This window comes from Molossus molossus, unplaced genomic scaffold, assembly GCF_014108415.1.
Source record: "Molossus molossus isolate mMolMol1 unplaced genomic scaffold, mMolMol1.p scaffold_m16_p_22, whole genome shotgun sequence".
In the NCBI taxonomy this organism is placed as follows: domain Eukaryota; kingdom Metazoa; phylum Chordata; class Mammalia; order Chiroptera; family Molossidae; genus Molossus; species Molossus molossus.
This window is the reverse complement of record NW_023425358.1, coordinates 20,495,466-20,512,895: the sequence shown is the minus strand read 5'-3', so window position 1 is coordinate 20,512,895 and position 17,430 is coordinate 20,495,466. Positions and strand designations below refer to the sequence as shown.

The 17,430-nt window shown below is 44.1% G+C and overlaps 1 protein-coding gene across 2 annotated transcripts in view; it reads left to right on the top strand.

Moving 5' to 3' along the window:
- The window catches only part of OSBP2 (oxysterol binding protein 2), a 163,969-nt gene that overhangs the window by 19,369 nt on the left and 127,170 nt on the right, over positions 1-17,430 (top strand). For both annotated transcript variants that reach the window (XM_036277023.1, XM_036277024.1), the window contains exon 2: positions 11,111-11,319. In XM_036277023.1, coding sequence (XP_036132916.1) covers positions 11,111-11,319 — 209 coding nt within the window. The remainder of the gene's footprint in view (positions 1-11,110; positions 11,320-17,430) is intronic.

The following is a 17,430-nucleotide window of genomic DNA, read 5'->3' as shown; positions in this document are numbered from 1 at the left end:
TTTACAAACTACAATAGAAAAAGTCTTCCTGTAGAATTATAGCAGCATTTATTTAACATTTCTCAAGGGAAACTTTAAGTGGCAAAGAATGAGGCCAGAAGCAAAAGAAAATGGTGTCAGGTCTCATAGTGACAGTCTCATCTCTGGAAGCAAACACTGCACAGTGGATGCTGCTGTTTGACGGGCCACTTCTGATGTTGAGTGTTTTCTGAATGGTGCCATGGAACTAGCTTTGATGACTTTGAGAGTACAAATAAAACCTGGGGACAAATCCATGTAGCCTGGTGGGTAGGAGGAAGGGGGGGGCGGGGGGAGGGCCTGGCTCAGTAGCCTGGTCCCCTTTGAAGCCTTCAGTGAGCTGCCCACATCTCCTAGCCTCAGCTTCTGCATCTGGAACAGGGAGGTAACCTTCCTACTTTATCACATCTTAAATGGTTAATCCATGTGAGACACTTCTAAGGTAAGCTGCCAGGATGTAGTAGTTGGAATGAATAAACTGAGCTTTGTTACTTAGACCCAGAAGGATCCTAACAGCATCCCTGAGGCCTGAGAGGTAGAAGAACTGAAAACTGCTACTGCTCCTGCCTGTGTCTCTTTTTTTGTTTGTTTGTTTTTAATACATGTCCCTAGCGGGAACCGAACCTGGGACTCTCTGGTCCACAGGCTGATGCTCCAACCACTGAGCCAAACCAGCTAGGGCCTGCCTATGTCTCTTGTATGACCATCTTCACTGCCTTCCCTGCCTTTCAACATCCCTTCTATAACTGGTTCTTAGTCAAAAGCAACAGAAACCAGCAAAATATGTAGATGTAGGTGTAGATATAGAGAGATAAATATATCTATATCTATATATTGGAAGGCTCGCCAGGAGCTCACAGGATCCCTGAAAAGGCAGGAGAATGGAGCTCTCAGTAGAGAGGTGAGAACAAGACAGGCTGGGAAGCCAGATCCATGACTAAAGACCATTCTGGAGAAGAGCCTGCCACCCAGGCACTGGATATTGTCACCCAGGAACTGCTACCTCTGCTGCCCCTGAGAACCAGTCATTGCTATTGCTGCTGCTGCTGCTGCTGCTCCCACTGCTAGGAAAGAATTCTCCTTATCCCTGTTCTTTTACTTATTTATTTTTCTTTACTGATTTTTAGAGAGAGAGAAAAGGAGAGGGAGAGGGAGTTAAAAATATCAATGAGAGAGAAGATTGATTGGCTGCCTCCTGCATGCCCCCCACTGGGGATTGGGCCTGCAACCTGGACATGTGTCCTGCCTGGGAATCAAACCAGCAACCTCTTGGTGCATGGGTCGATGCTCAACCACTGAGCCACACTGGCCAGACAATCCCTGTTCTTTAAAATACTGTAAACTTTTAATGAAGTACACTATACATAGGAAAAAGTAGGCAAGTAAGTGCACAACTCAGAGAGTGTTCAAAAAATGGACACACTGAATAACTACCCGCCAAAGAAATAAAACCTGGCAAGTCCCCCAAGAGCCCCTTCCAGTTACTGTTATCCCCAGGGTAACTGCTGTCTTGACTTCTCACCTAGAGCTAGTTTGCCTGGAATCACACAAAACATTCTCTTTGTGTCTGGCTTCTTCTGATCAACATTGTACTTGTGAGCCTCTTCCAGGTTGTTTGTTATATGTAGTTCTGATGCATTTATTCTCATTGCTGTGTAATAGCCCACCATTTGGAAACCACCATTTGTTTAGCCATTCTAGTGTGGACAGACATGTGGATTGGTTTGTTTTTGGCTGTTAGGGAGAGTGCTGCAGGCTATTCATAAGTCTTTTCATAGCCAAGTGTACACATCCCTGGTGGAAAGCTGGTAGGACTGGAATTGCTGGATCTTGAGGCACATCTGTGTTTGTTAATAACTGATAAGGTTGGTCACTTTTACATAGTTCATAAGCCATTTGGATATCCTGTTTTGTGAAGTCCCTATTCAAGTCTTTTTCTCATTTAAAAATTGTTGTTAGCTTCTTTCTTACTGATTTTAGGAGTTCTTTATATTTTATTGATACAAGTTTTTGTTGGATATATTTATTGTGACTATCTCTCCCAGCATGTGGCTTGTGTTTTCTGAGCACACCTTTTTGCATCTCTAGATATAGATTTAAAAACCTCTGTAAATGCATGGGTTTGGCCCATGTGTGCCCTGGTTGCCAGGGATCCTGAGCAGCACACATCAGATGGGTTTGCAGTCACAGGTGTCCAGTCCAAGGTGATGTAGCCTCTGGGAAGGTGCTTCAGCCAGGACTTGGCCACATACAGCAGAAATGGCTCTAGCTAGTGTTAGCAGAAAGGCTGTGCTGTCAGGGCCAGGCAGCTTCCTACCCCCTGATGTCACCAGTGAAGGGGTTCTTGCCCCACCCAAGATAGAAATCAAGAGAGTAGGTGAAACAGATTGGAAAGGAGGTTTACTGGAAACAAGATGGAGGAAAAAGAGGAAGGGAAAGAGTTTGATACATCAGGGGAGCACACACTAACAGAGAGTGTGGCTCCCTGAACTGCTGCTGAGGCTGGCTTATACAACACTGGGTTTCTGCACGCTGGTGCAGAATAGCTTCTCTTGTTCTCTGGGTTCCTGCTGTGGGCTGGCACTGACTGGTACAGGCACAGATGCATTGGTTTTGGAGTACACGAAGAGAAACTTTAGTCTTATCTAGGAGAGGCTCAACGAGTAGCTGAAGTAACTGAAGAACATACCCATGTATCTTAAGAGAGGCTCAGCCTGTCTCACTGGGAGGCTGGAGGAGCAGGAACATGTGCGTCCCCAGACTCAGACTGCCTCGGCTATGATGGATGAACTGCTGACACTACCACAGGGAGCCATGGAATCTGGAAGCTGATGGCTGCAAAAGCTCACTCCTGTGTCACCGTTTCTGCTACTGCAGTGGACCTCTTACCCTCTTTCCCCTCTTAAATTGATGTCACATTTAAATCTCATGTGAATGTGTGTCATCCGCACAATCCGAATCCTTGGAATCTTTGCTGTGGGTCATTTTTGGTTCTCTAGTCTCTGTGGTATAGGAAGAAGGGAAAAGTCCAAGCAGGATGGGCGACTCGGGGCAGAGCTGCTCCAGTAACGAGAGGAACATATGGGTACCACAGTAGCTGAGTGTTGTGGGTGGAAACTGTGTGGAGAGGTGAAGTGCAGCCGCATGATTGGCATGTGGGAATAAACCAGCTCAGCTGCATGTGAGGTTCCAGAAGGTCATTCTTCCACTCATCTGTTGAGTCATCATGTTAATGTTCTAGGGCGATTGTAAGAAAGTACCATTAATTGGGTGGCTTAAAACAGCAGAAATGTATTGTTTCACAGTTCTAGAGCCTAGATGTCCCAAATCAAGGTGTCAGCAGGGCTATGCTGTTTCTGAAGGTTTTAGGGGAGAACCTCTCTGCATCCCTTCCTGGCTTCCCATTTGCCAGTAATACTTGGTGCTCTGATTTGTAGATGCATCACTCCAATCTCTGCCTCTATTGTCACTTGGCCATCTTCTCCCTGTGATCTCTGTGTCTCTCTTCCTCTTCTTCTAAGGACACCAGTCATATTGGATTAGGATCTACCCTAATGACTGACTTCATCTTAAATTGATCATATCATCAAAGACCCTGTTTATATATAAGATCACATTCCCAGGTACTAGGGGTTAGAACTTCAACATATTTTCCTGGGAGACACAGTTTAATTCACAAACCCATTATCATTCCAGGCCATGGCTGGGCCCTCTTTCTTTAGCTGCTCTGGATACCTGGGATTTCCCAGAACCACATGCCCCCCACACCACTGTTGTGGGTTGGCCAGGCCCTCCTAGTCTTTGCTGGGGCAGAGTCTTCTCATTGTTTGAGATTCTGTGCCAGTGTACCTCCTTGATCCCTCTGGGACAGAAATGACATTCTGTCTCCTTAGCTCCTACCACCAGCAGCTTATTCTTTCATTTTGGGTTATGTTTTTTTTTATATCCTCACCCAAGCACATTTGTGCATTTATCCTCAGACAGAACGGGAGGGAGAGGGGGAGGAAGAGAGAGAGAAAAACATTGATGTGAGAGAGACACTTCGACTGGTTTCCACCCACACAACCCTAACCAGGGCCGGGGACAAACCGCAGCTGAGGTATGTGCCCTAGCGGGAACTGAACCCAGGACTCTCTGATCTGCGGGTTGACGCTCTCACCACTGAGCCAAACTGGCCAGGGCTGGGTTTGTTTTTAAAGCCATCCTTTTATTGACAACTGATATGTATGCAACATAGAACATACTGTATGTGTGTAACGTACAGAAAAGTGGTAAATTATAAGGGTACATAGCTCACTGAATTTTCATAGTAAACACACTCTTTATTTTGAATTTATTTTCCTCTGCTTATTAAATAGTAGTTTGCAATTTATAGGCCTGTGTCTTTCACAAGATGAATAGTTCTTCGAGGCCTGAAAATGTGTCTAGTTTTTCTTTATACCTACCTGCTCTCCAGTTTCTAACACAATTTCTTTTTTTATTTTATTTTTATTTATTGATTTTTTTAGAGAGAGGAAGAGAGAGGGAGAGAGAGGGCTAGAAACATCGATGCGAGAGAACATCAATTGGCCACCCCCTGCATGCCCCCACTGGGGATCTGGCCCACAACCTGGGCATGCGCCCTGACCGGAAATCAAACCCGATGACCTCTTGGTGCATGGGTAGAAGCTCATCCACTGAGCCACACCAGCTGGGCCTAACACAAGTTCTTTATATAGTAGCCCACAGGAAGTACTTGCTGAATTAGAATTGAGAAGATTGGAGGGGAATTTACAAAGTGACTCAGAGTTAGCTTGAGCTAGTGTTGAATGAAAGTCAAACATGGGTTAAGTGCTTTGGTCCAGATTAATAGCTGTTGTCTTTTCATGTGTCTGGATTAAAATTTGCTGCCCTGTCAATTATTATTATTGTTATTATTTTTTTGCCCATGGGCATTTTTGTGAAGGTTCTCTAGAAAACATAGCCCAAGGCAAGGATTAAAGGGCTCACTTAAATTGGGAGATGCAATCCCAGGGCTGTGAGACAGAAATGGAAAGTGAAGCAGAAGGAAGATAAAAGTGAGAGGCAATACAGTGCATTAGCTTGCTGGAGGCTGCTTCAGTGAGCTGCAGAGACACATTGTACAGGTGTGAGGAATGAACTTCTCTAGAAGATACAATAAAGAAGAAAACATACCTCTGGGCAGTCTGCAGAGGGAAGAACGGAGGGGGGATTTATCTGCCCCAATCACTTCTGTTTCTTGTTCCTCACTCTGGCATTTTATCCAAGTGCAGATGTGAAGGGACAACTGGGTGAGGATGAGGCATCAACCGAGAGAGGCAGAGGAGGCAATGGAGGGAATCTGAGAAGGTGCACAAGGTTTGCGTCCAGTACTTCACACTTTGCGCTACTCAGGTCCACTCATGCCCTCCCATAGTATCAGCTCTCCTACTGTGATGGGGGGACCTTCATTCTCCTGAGAGGACGAAGACCTCTTTAGCCCTTCTCTGAGATGAGAGGTGCAAGTCCCACTCAGTGACAGAGTCCCCTTCCTGGTGTCCCGCTGGGGTTGCCTGGAGAAGTGAAGCAAGAAGGTTGTGAAACAAGCTCATTCTCTGCTGCTGTGGCTGGTCCTGAACTGACATTCATTATCTTCCTTCTTCACCCTATTCCAGATCCTGTTTGCTGTGCCTTAGCACTTTGGGGGGGTGGTGGTCTGTGAGGTTTGCCCTGAGAGGTCTGAGTTCCCTGTTGCCTTGCCTTTTAACAGCCATTACCAGACATGGAAGTATTAAGAGATGACCCAGGGAATCCCCTGGGCTCTATCCAGATATTTTTCTCTCATCCCCTTATGTGCCACTAACTTAACTGTTCGTGGCAATTAGCATCAGTGATCCTAGCAGTATAGTCATTCCCTTCTAGATCTGTTCATTAGGTGGTAAAGTCAACTTTTTGTTCAGTGGGAAGCCTTATTGTGTCACATTCCTCCCTCACCCCGGAACTAGAACCTCTAACCCAGCTGAGGTCAAGTGTATGGGGTAGGAAGTGAGGGGTTACTATGTGTGACAGTGAGCAGGACCACTCCTGGCCCCATCTGCTGCATTCATACAGGACATGGCAACAAATATCAGTTGTCAGTTCAAAGCATGTATGGCATACTGGAGGACAGAAGCTCAAGCCCATAAGCTATCTCCCTATTCAGTACCTCAGCTGAGCCTTCAATCGGCCATTGCATTGTTCTGTCAGACTGGCTGCTCCTAAGTGATGGCAGGGTTCATGATGAGATCAGTGAATTCCACAGTCAGGAATCATTGGTGTACCTCCTGACTGAAATGGATGACTTGATCTGAGGCTGTGTTGTATGGGACTCCAGGCCAGCAGATAATGATTCAATAACTGTGGACTGTGGTCCTGCTGGAGGCAACCCCATTACCAGGAAACTCATTGTTTCTAATAAGGACAAATTGCTTACCCCACTAAGGTGGGAGGGGTCTGACCTAGTTGGTGGCTGTCTTGTTCTTCCCAAGGAATGGGCCATACTGTGAAGGTTCAATGTTGCTCCCTCCTGCTGGCAGGTTGGGTACTCAGTGGGACAGCAAGACGAACCATGGGGATAGAAAGGCAAAAAGGGAAAGGAAAAGTAAGGGAAGGATGCAAAGTGATGTGCTACTTGAACAGGCCAGCCACCTCTTCACAGCAGACTGCAAGAGTCACAGAGGTCACTCACGTTCTCTAGGCTCATGGACTTCTCCAGAAGGTTTGCAAAGATAAATCATACCTTGGAGAGGTTCACAGAGGGAATAAATGAGGAATATTTATCTCCCTGCTTCCCACCAGTTTCCCACTTCCCACTGGTCATTGTTCAATCTGTGAGGCTGTAAAAACCCAGCATCTTGGTGGCCACTCAGGAAGCCAGATCTCATACTCTGAGTTTCAGCACTTCTTCTAAGTCCAGAAATGGAGGGGTGACTCAAGTCAAATGGTGAATGGAAGAGGTGGTGAGAGGACTCTGAGCTTGTGCCCAGTACAGGTGAGTTAATGACTAGCCGTAGTGCTGTGTTACAGCTTAGTTAGCGCTTAGAAAGTACTGTATTTACTATTACAGGCTTTCAAGTTCTGATGGCTGATGTCACACTCTTGTCTCTGGTAAGGACATTGACCACCAGAACTGCTGAGTATTACTAGATTGAGAGTTGGTGTGATTCGTGTAGAAGGATATTAGTTAGGACATCCTCTATTGTGATTAAGTTTTATGGCAGGTATTCCACATTTTGTTTCTACTAGTTCTAAATACATAACATATCCACCAAATGTAGAGGAATGCCTCAGAACTAGTCTCCTTAAAAAAATGGCAGAAGAGAGGAGAATGGCGGCAGAAGAGAGGAACATGGCGGCTTGAGAGATCCTCCAGATCTCTCCTCATGAAGTTACAAGTGGGACAGTTATAGCTCAACAAAGGATTCCCTGCTTAACACACAAACACATCTAAGAGATCCTTGCATTTAAACATCTGAAGCTCATGGTGGTCAAGACATGGAAACAACTTAAGTCCTTTCATGACTGGATAAAGAAAATGTGGTACATATATACAATGAAATACTACCCAGCCAGAAGAAAAGAAAAAAGATGCCATTTGCAACAACAAGGATGGATTTTGAAAATATCATGTTAAGTGAAGTAAATCAGATGAAAAAAATAAGACCCATATGATTTCATTCATATGTGGGATTAAAATAGAAAGCAACGAGTGAACAAATAAAAGAACTCATAGGCACAGACAACAGTATGGTGCTTACCAGAGGGGAAGGGGGGTGGGGTGGAAGGGACAAGTAAAGAGGGTAAAAGGGGGTCAAATATATCATGACAGAAGTTGACTTGACTTTGGGTGGTGAACACACAATGAAATATACAGATGATATATAATTGTACACTTGAAACGTATATAATCTTATTAACCAATATAATCTCAATACATTTAATAACATTTAAAAATTGACAACTGTGAAGTAAATATAGTACAATTTTAAGATTTTTTTAAATGAAAGAAGATGTATATATGATCTTGTATGCTAGTTATGAGCTCTGATATAACAGGGAGGCCATACTACCTAGCCTGGTTTGTCTTGTGGTAGCAAGGTCACTCAAGTTGCCCAGGGCTCAGTGAAAATAGATGGTTCTGAGTTGTGTACCTTTAAAAGCCCCATAGGGAGAGGAGTCACCACTGCAGCTTACAGTGTGTGGTGAGTGGGACTGAAACTTTTCCACCATCTGAGATTTGGAGTGGCTCTGGAACATAGACCCTCTGAGTGTTACCTTGGTGAGAACTCACAATGGGAGAAACAGAACCTTTTATATGCAACATAGGCAGGTGCATTACTCCTAAAAAAACAAACTGAATTTTAAGAGATGTCCCTGAATTTTAGATCCTTTCAGGACTGAATTGGAAACCATTGAAATAAAAACAACAACAACAACTCAATTAAACAGGACAAAAAAATATCACTTTTGCTACTAGTGGAGAGTGAATTGAATTGGAAACCATTGAAATAAAAAAAAACACAACTCAATTAAACAGGACAAAAATATCACTTTTGCTACTAGTGGAGAGTGAATTGACCACAAAAAATCTAAATGAAAGAAAAAAGAGGAGAGCTAAATTCCAAGACAAGCAAATGCATTGAACCTTGATCATTTTATGGGGTCTTTAAACCCAAATTCACATCTGCCTCTGTATAAGTTCTTCCAAAAAATACAGAAAAGCAAAACTGAAAAATTAAGTTCCTCAAGTCCTTAAATGAAAAGTAATTCTAATTACAGTGAGTTCAAGTTAAATTAAAAAAATTTTTTATTGATTTTTAGAGAGAGAGGAAGGGAGAAGGAGAGCGAGAGAGAGAGAAATATTGATGAGAGAGAGCATCGATTGGCTGCCTCCTGCATGCCCCTACTGGGGATCGGGCCTACAACCTGGGCATGTGCCCTGACCAAGAATCGAACTGGCGACCTCTTGATACATGGATCAACGCTCAACTGGGAAATTAACATTGTTACAATACTATTAACTAAACTTCAAACTCTATTTGTATTTCACAAGTTTTTTCATTAATGTCTTTTTTTTCTATTTTATAATTCAATCCAGAATCTCACATTGCATTTAGTCATTTTTCTATTTCCATAATTTCATCTAATTTTATTATGGAAGTTTTGCCCCTTCTCCATTTATTTATTCCTTCAGTTATTCACTTATATCAGTGTGGACATATGGGTATTTATTTTAGTTAATGGGCAGTAATTCTAATACAGTAGCCACTAGATAACTTCCATCCCAGCCCTGATTTCACATAGTGACCTGGCTTCCATCTTCCACCTTGCACAAAGGACTTTTATGCTCTGTTTTCTGTAGGAACTTCTGGAACTCTTGGTCATCTCTGTTTTTTTCCTGGTATTAGGCTCAGGAGCCTAATTATTTTTTCATTAAAATCTTATGTCCTTAGTGTGGCCTGCAAAGTACTACATTTGGTCTCTGCTTGATTTTCTAGCTTTTTTTTTCTTTCTCACCCATTCTCTTGTTCTCAAAGTTCTAGCCACATGGAAACTTTTTCTAAGTTCTTTGAAAGCTCTAGACTCCTCCTTGCCTTATAGTTTTTGCCCCTGCTTTTCCTTCTGCCTAGATAACTGCCATCCCCCTCTTTTTGAGCTAAGCCATAATGGTTCGTTATGATACCATTTAACACTTGAACAATCTGTAGGCTGAAATGTCCTTAAATCTTAAAACAGTAAGCTTCCAACAGGCATGCCCAGCATTGCCAGTTTTGTAAATTAGGATGATTTTTCTTCAAGTGGAAGAGGTCAGCACCTAAGAACTGGACCTTTCTTTAGGTATAAGCTATGTCATCTCTAAGGAATGTAACCCAAACAGGAGGGAATCGGGAGGATAGGCAGCACCTGTCCAAATACAAGATGAATGTCTTATTGAGTGCCATGTCATTTGACTTTCAGACTGGTAGAAAGATCAAGGAAATGACAGAGGATGACAGCTGAGGAAAATAAATGAGCATTAAAGGGCAGCAGAATTGCCAAATGGGCTTGTGCCACTGGTATGTTACATGCTGACTAGTTGCTCTTTCTTTTCCAACACCTTCTGTGGAAAGAGATTTATGTCTTGGGGGTTCTGAATTTTCTTTGAGTCTCTAAGGGACAGTGAGTTAAGTAGTTAGATCTCAGTTATCAGACACTGGCCACAACTGTAAATGGCCCACACTTTAGTCACCTCTGCTTCCCCTTACTTTGGTGCCATTAGCTTCATAATCTTGAAACCAGAAAAAGGTCATCAGTCCCTTGTTATAAGGTGGCATGTGTTGGCCGAGCCACTGCCTTCATTGTGGAGTTAGAGGAGAATGATGGCATCTTGGCTCCGTGAATCTCGGTTCCCAGGTCACTCCCTGCTGGCGATGCCTCCAAGTCCACCCCTGGAGTTCTGAGTCTCTAATCTCAGTTTTAGTGGCAGGTTCCTACCCTGCTCCACCTCTGTGGTTCTGAGACTTAGTGGAAAGAGCCTGTAATGGATTTAGAGGTATGTGCTGCCTAGCAGAACCCTGGGAAATCACCACCCCTTCTCCATTTCTTTTTTTTAAATCCTCACCCGAGGATATTTTTCTATTTATCTTCAGATAAAGTGGGAGGGAGAGAGAGAAACTTCGATGTGAGAGGGACACATCTACTGGTTTCCTCCCACATGACTGCAACCAGGGCCGGGGACAAACCGCAACCGAGGTACATACCGTTGGCCAGAATAGAACCCACGACTCATTGGTCTGCGGGCCGACACTCTACCGCTGAGCCAAACTGGCCAGGGCCCTTCTCTATTTCTTGGTGTCTGCAAGGGCTCAGACCACAGCAACCATGCCCTGCACATGGCATCAATGAAGACCTTCTTCTTTTTGTCACTCTGCCCACTGAGTGCCCCTCAACTAAGTCTCTGCCAGTCAGTCCCAATAGGCATCATCTCCCAGCTCCAAGGTTCTGAGATTGAGGATTTGCCCCGAGGCTTTCTTTAGCCTGGAGCAATATATTGAGTTTGGGAGCCTGAACCCATACCTTCTTTTGCATTCTACAGAAATCAGGGTGAAATGGCCCACACCTGCCGTGGCACCATCAACTTGTCCACTGCGCACTTTGACACGGAGGATGCTTGTGGTATCATGCTGACCAGTGGGGCAAGGACCTACCACTTCAAGGCCAGCTCGGAGGTGGAGCGGCAGCAGTGGATCACAGCCCTGGAGCTGGCCAAGGCCAAGGCTGTCCGCATGATGAGCAGCCATTCAGGTAGTGAGTACTGGCACAGTGGGTATACATGCAGTGTGGTGGGTCTGGAGAGAGTGGGAATTGAAAGCACTTTGGGGATGGTGCTGCTCCAGACCAACCCTGGAAGGCTGAGGTGTGCATTCGTCCTTCCCACTTGGCTTCGTGCGTCCTTAGCAGTGAGATGCTTATGTTGTTGGGGTGTCTGGCAGTTCTAAGGATGGAAATGTTTGTGGTGGGTGAGGCTTGTGCCCCTTTCTTTGGGGGAATCCAGTTCGTGGACTTGAGGAGATCCCTCAGATGCTGCAGTGGTCAGCTCCAGAAGCCATGTTCAGGGGTAGGAGTCTAGGATCTGCACCTGTGCCTTAGGCCAGACTTTCTCCCAGGCCCATTATGGATATTGAAAACCATTTGGCCAGATCTGCTGCCTTTGCCAAGATGGGTGGCCTGCTCATATATCCTGAGCAAGACATTTCTTTTTTACTTTAATACATTTTTTTATATGATTCATAAACCAGTGGCTTCAAAAGCATATGCAGTGAATTCTATCCTGGACTCTGTCTCCAGCCACCCACCTCCTCTCCTACCCAGAGGCCAGCAGAGCTACCAGTGTTTTGTGTCTTTAGATATATATTCAAATAGTTACTTATTTAAAAATAAATGCAGCCTGGCCAGTATGGCTCAGTGGTTGAGCATCAACCCATACACCCAAAGGTCGCCAGTTCGATTCCCGGTCAGGGCACATGCCCAGGTTGTGGGCCCGATCCCCAGTGGGGGACGTGCAGGAGGTGGCCAGTCGATGTTCTCTCATCGATGTTTCTCTCTCTCTCTCCCTCTCCCTTCCTCTCTCTCTAAAATCAATAAAGAAAACATTTTTAAAAATAAATAAATAAAAATAAATGCAGTCCCCCACTTTGCTTTTTTTCCATTTAGCAATATATCTTGGAATTTTTCCCTATCAGTACCTAAAAACTTTCTCATTGTTTTTACAACAGTACAGTATTTCATTGTATGGATGTACCATAGTTTATTTAACTTATAGCCTGTTGATGATCATTTAGGTTGTTTCTTTATTTTGCAGTTCTGCAATGAGTGAACTTGCATTTCACTTCATGTGTGTACAAGTAGAAATGAAGTGTACATTCCAGAAAGTGGGTTTGCTGGGTAAATGGAAGTGTGCATTTATAATTCTGAGAGATTGTCAAGCTGCCTTCCACAGGGGTGGTTCCATTAGATGCCTGCAGCAATGTACGAGTTGCCTGCCTCCCCACAGTCTTGCCTGCCCAGAGCAATATAGCAAATGTTGTTGTTTTTTTTGGCGGGGGGGAGGCGGGGACCAAATCCACCCAGATAGAGAGATCCTTCCAAATTTATAAGATAGAGAGATCCTTCCAAAGTTATAAGTGAACTGGTGTATGTTTCCACAGACCTATGCATTTTTTTTAGGGAGGCAGGACTCCATGTGAGAATGAGGCACAGCTCCTGCTCTCCAGGGTTATTTCACAGGCTGGTTGGGGAGACAATGACTTCTGTGGAAGGAGATCTGACATAAATCAGGATGAGGGGCTAGTGACATCGGGCACCATGCCTCATACCCAATCTCCCTGCCTGGTTTCTCCCCAAGCACTGGCTTCTCAATGCACATTGAAGGTTATTGAATATCAGTTTGACCTTATCTTTCAGGCTTGTCTATTTGGAGCATGGGTTCCCCCCACTGCAGTGACTCTTTACCTTGGGGTCGGCACTACTGTGATGCTGAGCTTGGCAAGGTGTCCCCAAGGCACCACTCCATTTCCTGGTGAAGGAGGGCATGGGATAGGTGGTCTCAGGTGGGATGCCTGTGGAAAGCCACTGTGGCAAGTGATGTGACTGGTCTCAGGACAGCCCTGTTGGCTGAGTGTGGGAGTACTGCTGCTCATGGAAGAACTAACTTCCTCTTTCTAGCTTCTCCTAAGTAGAATAAGTAATAAATTGCTCCATTTTCTAGGAAGTTCTGAAAATAATGTATCAGGTAACATTTATTGTATTTGTCATTCTGGAATGATTTTGCTGGGACAGCCAGTGGGAGGGGTTTCTTTGCAGCTGGGTGAAAGTGCTTGTTAACTCACCTGGGCAGTGCTAGGGATTGCTAGCCTGGACTTCCTCTAGGAGAAGTTGAGATCCCTGAGGGAGTAGCCTCAGGCTCACCTTCCTTCATTTCACGCCCCTTAGGCTTATCAGGGGCTAGAGACGCAGTATATGTCCTGTGTTCCCAAGGGGTTAGCCTTCTGGGCAAGAACACAGGACAAACATTCAGGTACAACTCAAGTTACTACAAGCTACGTGGCAGTTAGAAGTGACAGGATTCCTCTCCTTTTGGCTTTTTGAAACATAAATGAACTAATGCATTGAGGGTGAAGCCTTCAGGTAGGTACTTTGAATAGGTACGTGCACGTGCGTGCACACACACACAAACACACACACACACACACAGACTAGGGCCACCTAATTATTTTTTGAAAAACAGTGTTTTTGGTGGCCTTCTCTGTGAGGCAGCACCCTTCTCTTGCAGTTCTCAGGCTGATGTTGGAGAGTTATGGTTTGTAACTTTTTGCTTAGAGTCAGCTTCAAGTACCCCTGAATGAGGGCAGGGTGCCTAGTGTGGTTCTCCTTGTCTGGCTGATGGAGACCAGCTGGGTCAAGGGCACAGATAGTACTCCAGACAGGTCATCCTGAGGCCTGTCTGTCCCTTCCTAGCCTGTAGATCACTTATCACCCAGTAGGAAGCCAACTCTACCTCTATTTACCTCTTAAAACTATCTGCTACTCTCCAACTTCTGTGCCACCCCCTAGTCTTACCTGGATGTCTACAACAGCCTCCTCATTGTCTTCCTCCCTTTAGTCAGTTCTTTAAACAGCAGGCAGAAGGATATGTTAAAAAATAGGAATTTGGCCCTGGTTGGGTGCCGTCCCATACACTGAAAGGTTGCCGGTTGATTTCTGACGCCTGGGTTGTGACTCGATCCCCGCTAGGGGCGTGCGGGAGGCGCTGATTGATGTCTGCTTTCACATCGATGTTTCCCTCTCTCCCTCTTCCTTCTTCTCTCTGAAAATCAATTAAGAAAAATAAATAAGTAAATAAATAAATAAAAATGGAAATTTGGTCATATAACTGCACTGCCTACAACCCTTGGATGCTATAAACTTAACAGACATATACAGAACACCCCACCCAACAACAGCAGGACACACATTCTTCTCAAATGCACATGGAACATTCTCCAAGATAGAGTATACGTTAGGCCCCCAAACAAGTCTCAGTAAATTTTAAAAGATTGAAATGATACAAATTCCACAGTGGAATGAAGCTAGAAATCAAAAGAAGAAACACTGGAAAATTCACAAATGTGCCCTGGACGGTTTGGCTCAGCAGTTAGAGCGTCAGCCCGTGGACCAAAGAGTCTTGGGTTCCATTCTGATCAAGGGCATGTACCTCGGTTGTGGTTCATCCTGGCCCTGGTCGGGGTCATGCAGGAGGCAACCATTAAATGTGTCTCTCTCACATCGATGTTTCTCTCGCTGTCTCCTTCCCTTCCACTCTATCTGAAGATAAATAGAAAAAATATATATCCTTGGGTGAGGATTAAAAAAGAAAAAAAAATCTTTAAAAAGAAAATTCACAAATGTGTAAAAATTAAACAACATACTCTTCTCTTGATTTTTTTTTTTTTTATCCTCACCCTAGGATATTTTTCCATTTTTTGTACAGATAGAGTGGGAGGGAGAGAGAGAGAGAAACATCGACGTGAAGGGACACATCGAGTGGCTGCCACCCACATGACCAACCAGGGCCGGGGACAAACTGCAACCGAAGTACATGCCCTTAGCGGGAACCGAACCCGGGTCTCTCCGGACCGCAGGCTGACGCTTTAACCGCTGAGCCAAACTCGCCAGGGCTAAACAACATACTCTTAAATAGCCAATAAGTCAAAGATGAAATCGCAAGAGAAATTAGGAAATACTTTGAGATGAATGAAAATGAAAACACAACATAACAAAATTTATGGGATACAGCAAAAGCAGTTCTCAGTAGGAAGTTTGTAGCTATACAAAGATACATTTAAAAAAAAGGAAAATCTCACCCTAGCCGGTTTGGCTCAGAGGTTAGAGTATTGGCCTGCAGACCAGAGAGTCCTGGGTTTGATTCTTGCTGGGGGCACGTGCCTCGGTTGCAGTTTGTCCACAGCCCCAGTTGGGGTTGTGTGGGTCATGACCACTCAATGTGTCTCTCTCACATCAATGTTTCTCTCTCTCTCTTCCCACCTCTCTCCCTCTCGCTCTATCTGAAGATAAATGCAAAAATGTCCTTGGGTGAGGATTAAAAAAAAGAAGGAAAATTTTAAATCAGTAACTAAACATTACAAGGAACTAGATAAAGAAGACCAAATTAAACCCAAAGATAGTAGAAGAAAGGTAACTGTAAATTTCAAAGTCGAAATAAACAATATAGAGAATAGAAAAACAGCCCTGACCGGTTTGGCTCAGCGGTTGGAGCGTCGGCCTGTGGTACAGAGAGAATAGAAAAACAGTAAAGAAAATCAATGAAACCAAAGTTGATTCTTTGGAAAGATCAACAAAGTTGGCAAACCTTTAGCTAGACTGACTAAGGAAAAGAGAGAGAAGACTCAGATTACTCAAATCAGAAATGAAAATGAAGATATTACTTCTGACCTTAGAGAAACAAAAAAGGATTATAAAACAATACTATGGACAGTTGTGTGCCAACAAATTAGATAAAATCAATGAAATGGACAAATTCTAGAAAAACAAATTATCAAGACTGACTTAAGAAGAAATAGAAAATCTTAAACCTGTGATAAGTAAAGAGATTGAATCAACAATAAAATATCTCCCAACAAAGAAAGGCCCAGGACCAGATGGCTTCACGGGTGAATTATACCAACCATTTAAATAAGAGTTAACATTAATCCTTCTCAATCTCCTAAAAAAAAAAATGAGGAAACACTTCTAACTTATTCTATGAACTCAGCCCTATACCAAAGCCAACCAAAGACATCACAAAAAAGAAAACTATAGGCCATTATTCCTTATGAATATTGATGGAAAATCCTCAAAAAAACCCCACTAGCAACCCAAATCTAAAAGCATATTTAAAGGAGTAGACACCATGACCAAGTGGGATTTATCCCAGGAATGCAAGGAGTGGATCTACAAAAGAAAACCAATCTATATATTCTATATCTATCTATCCATCCATCCATCCATCTATCTATCTGTCTATTTTATTTATTTATCTTTATTGTTGAAAGTATCCAATCAATATATATTCTGATGAGCAATCAGGACTGGATGGTTTACTATTTAAGTAGCTTATGAAGTGTGAGATTTGACTTTGGAAAGTTTTATCTGGTGTCTATAGCTGCCATCTGGTGGCTGAATCAAGGCCCTCCTGAGGGCAGGCTGGGCCTGGGAGGGCTGGTTTGCATAGGTATTTGCTCACTCATCTGACTTTTTAAAGTCCCCGTGGGGTTATCAGAATTGGCATCTTTAGGGAGAAGAATGCAGTCAGGAGAATGAACTTCCATCTAGGCCGCCCCCTCCCTCTGAGAAGGGCAAGGGACCAAAGCCCAAGGCTGTGCTCACCTTCAAGATTTGCCTCCCATGCCACACATTCATCCAAATCTCGGAATCTTGGTGACTCTGTTGGGATTGCTCCCTACTCATCTCAGTCCTCAGGTCCACCAGAGTCCTTGGCCATAGTGCTTGTCCTAAACCCTGGGCCTTGTTCCTTGGTTGGCATGCCCTTGAATCTTCAGCCTTGACACAGTATTTGGCCCCGTGTATCCCGACCTCACCAGGTCCTGTTGCCTCCCTTAGGGCCCTGACTCAGTAATATGAATGTCAGAGGCTGACCCTTTTTCTGGCCACCCCAGCAGTGGCCCTCCCAGGACCCTCTAGACCAGTGGTTCTCAACCTGTGGGTCGCAACCCCTTTGGGGGTCAAACAATCCTTTCACAGGGGTCGCCTAAGACATAACAGTACCAAAATTACAGTTATGAGATAGCAACGAAAATAATTTTATGGTTGGGGGTCAACACAGCATGAGGAACTGTATTAAAGGATTGCGACATTAGG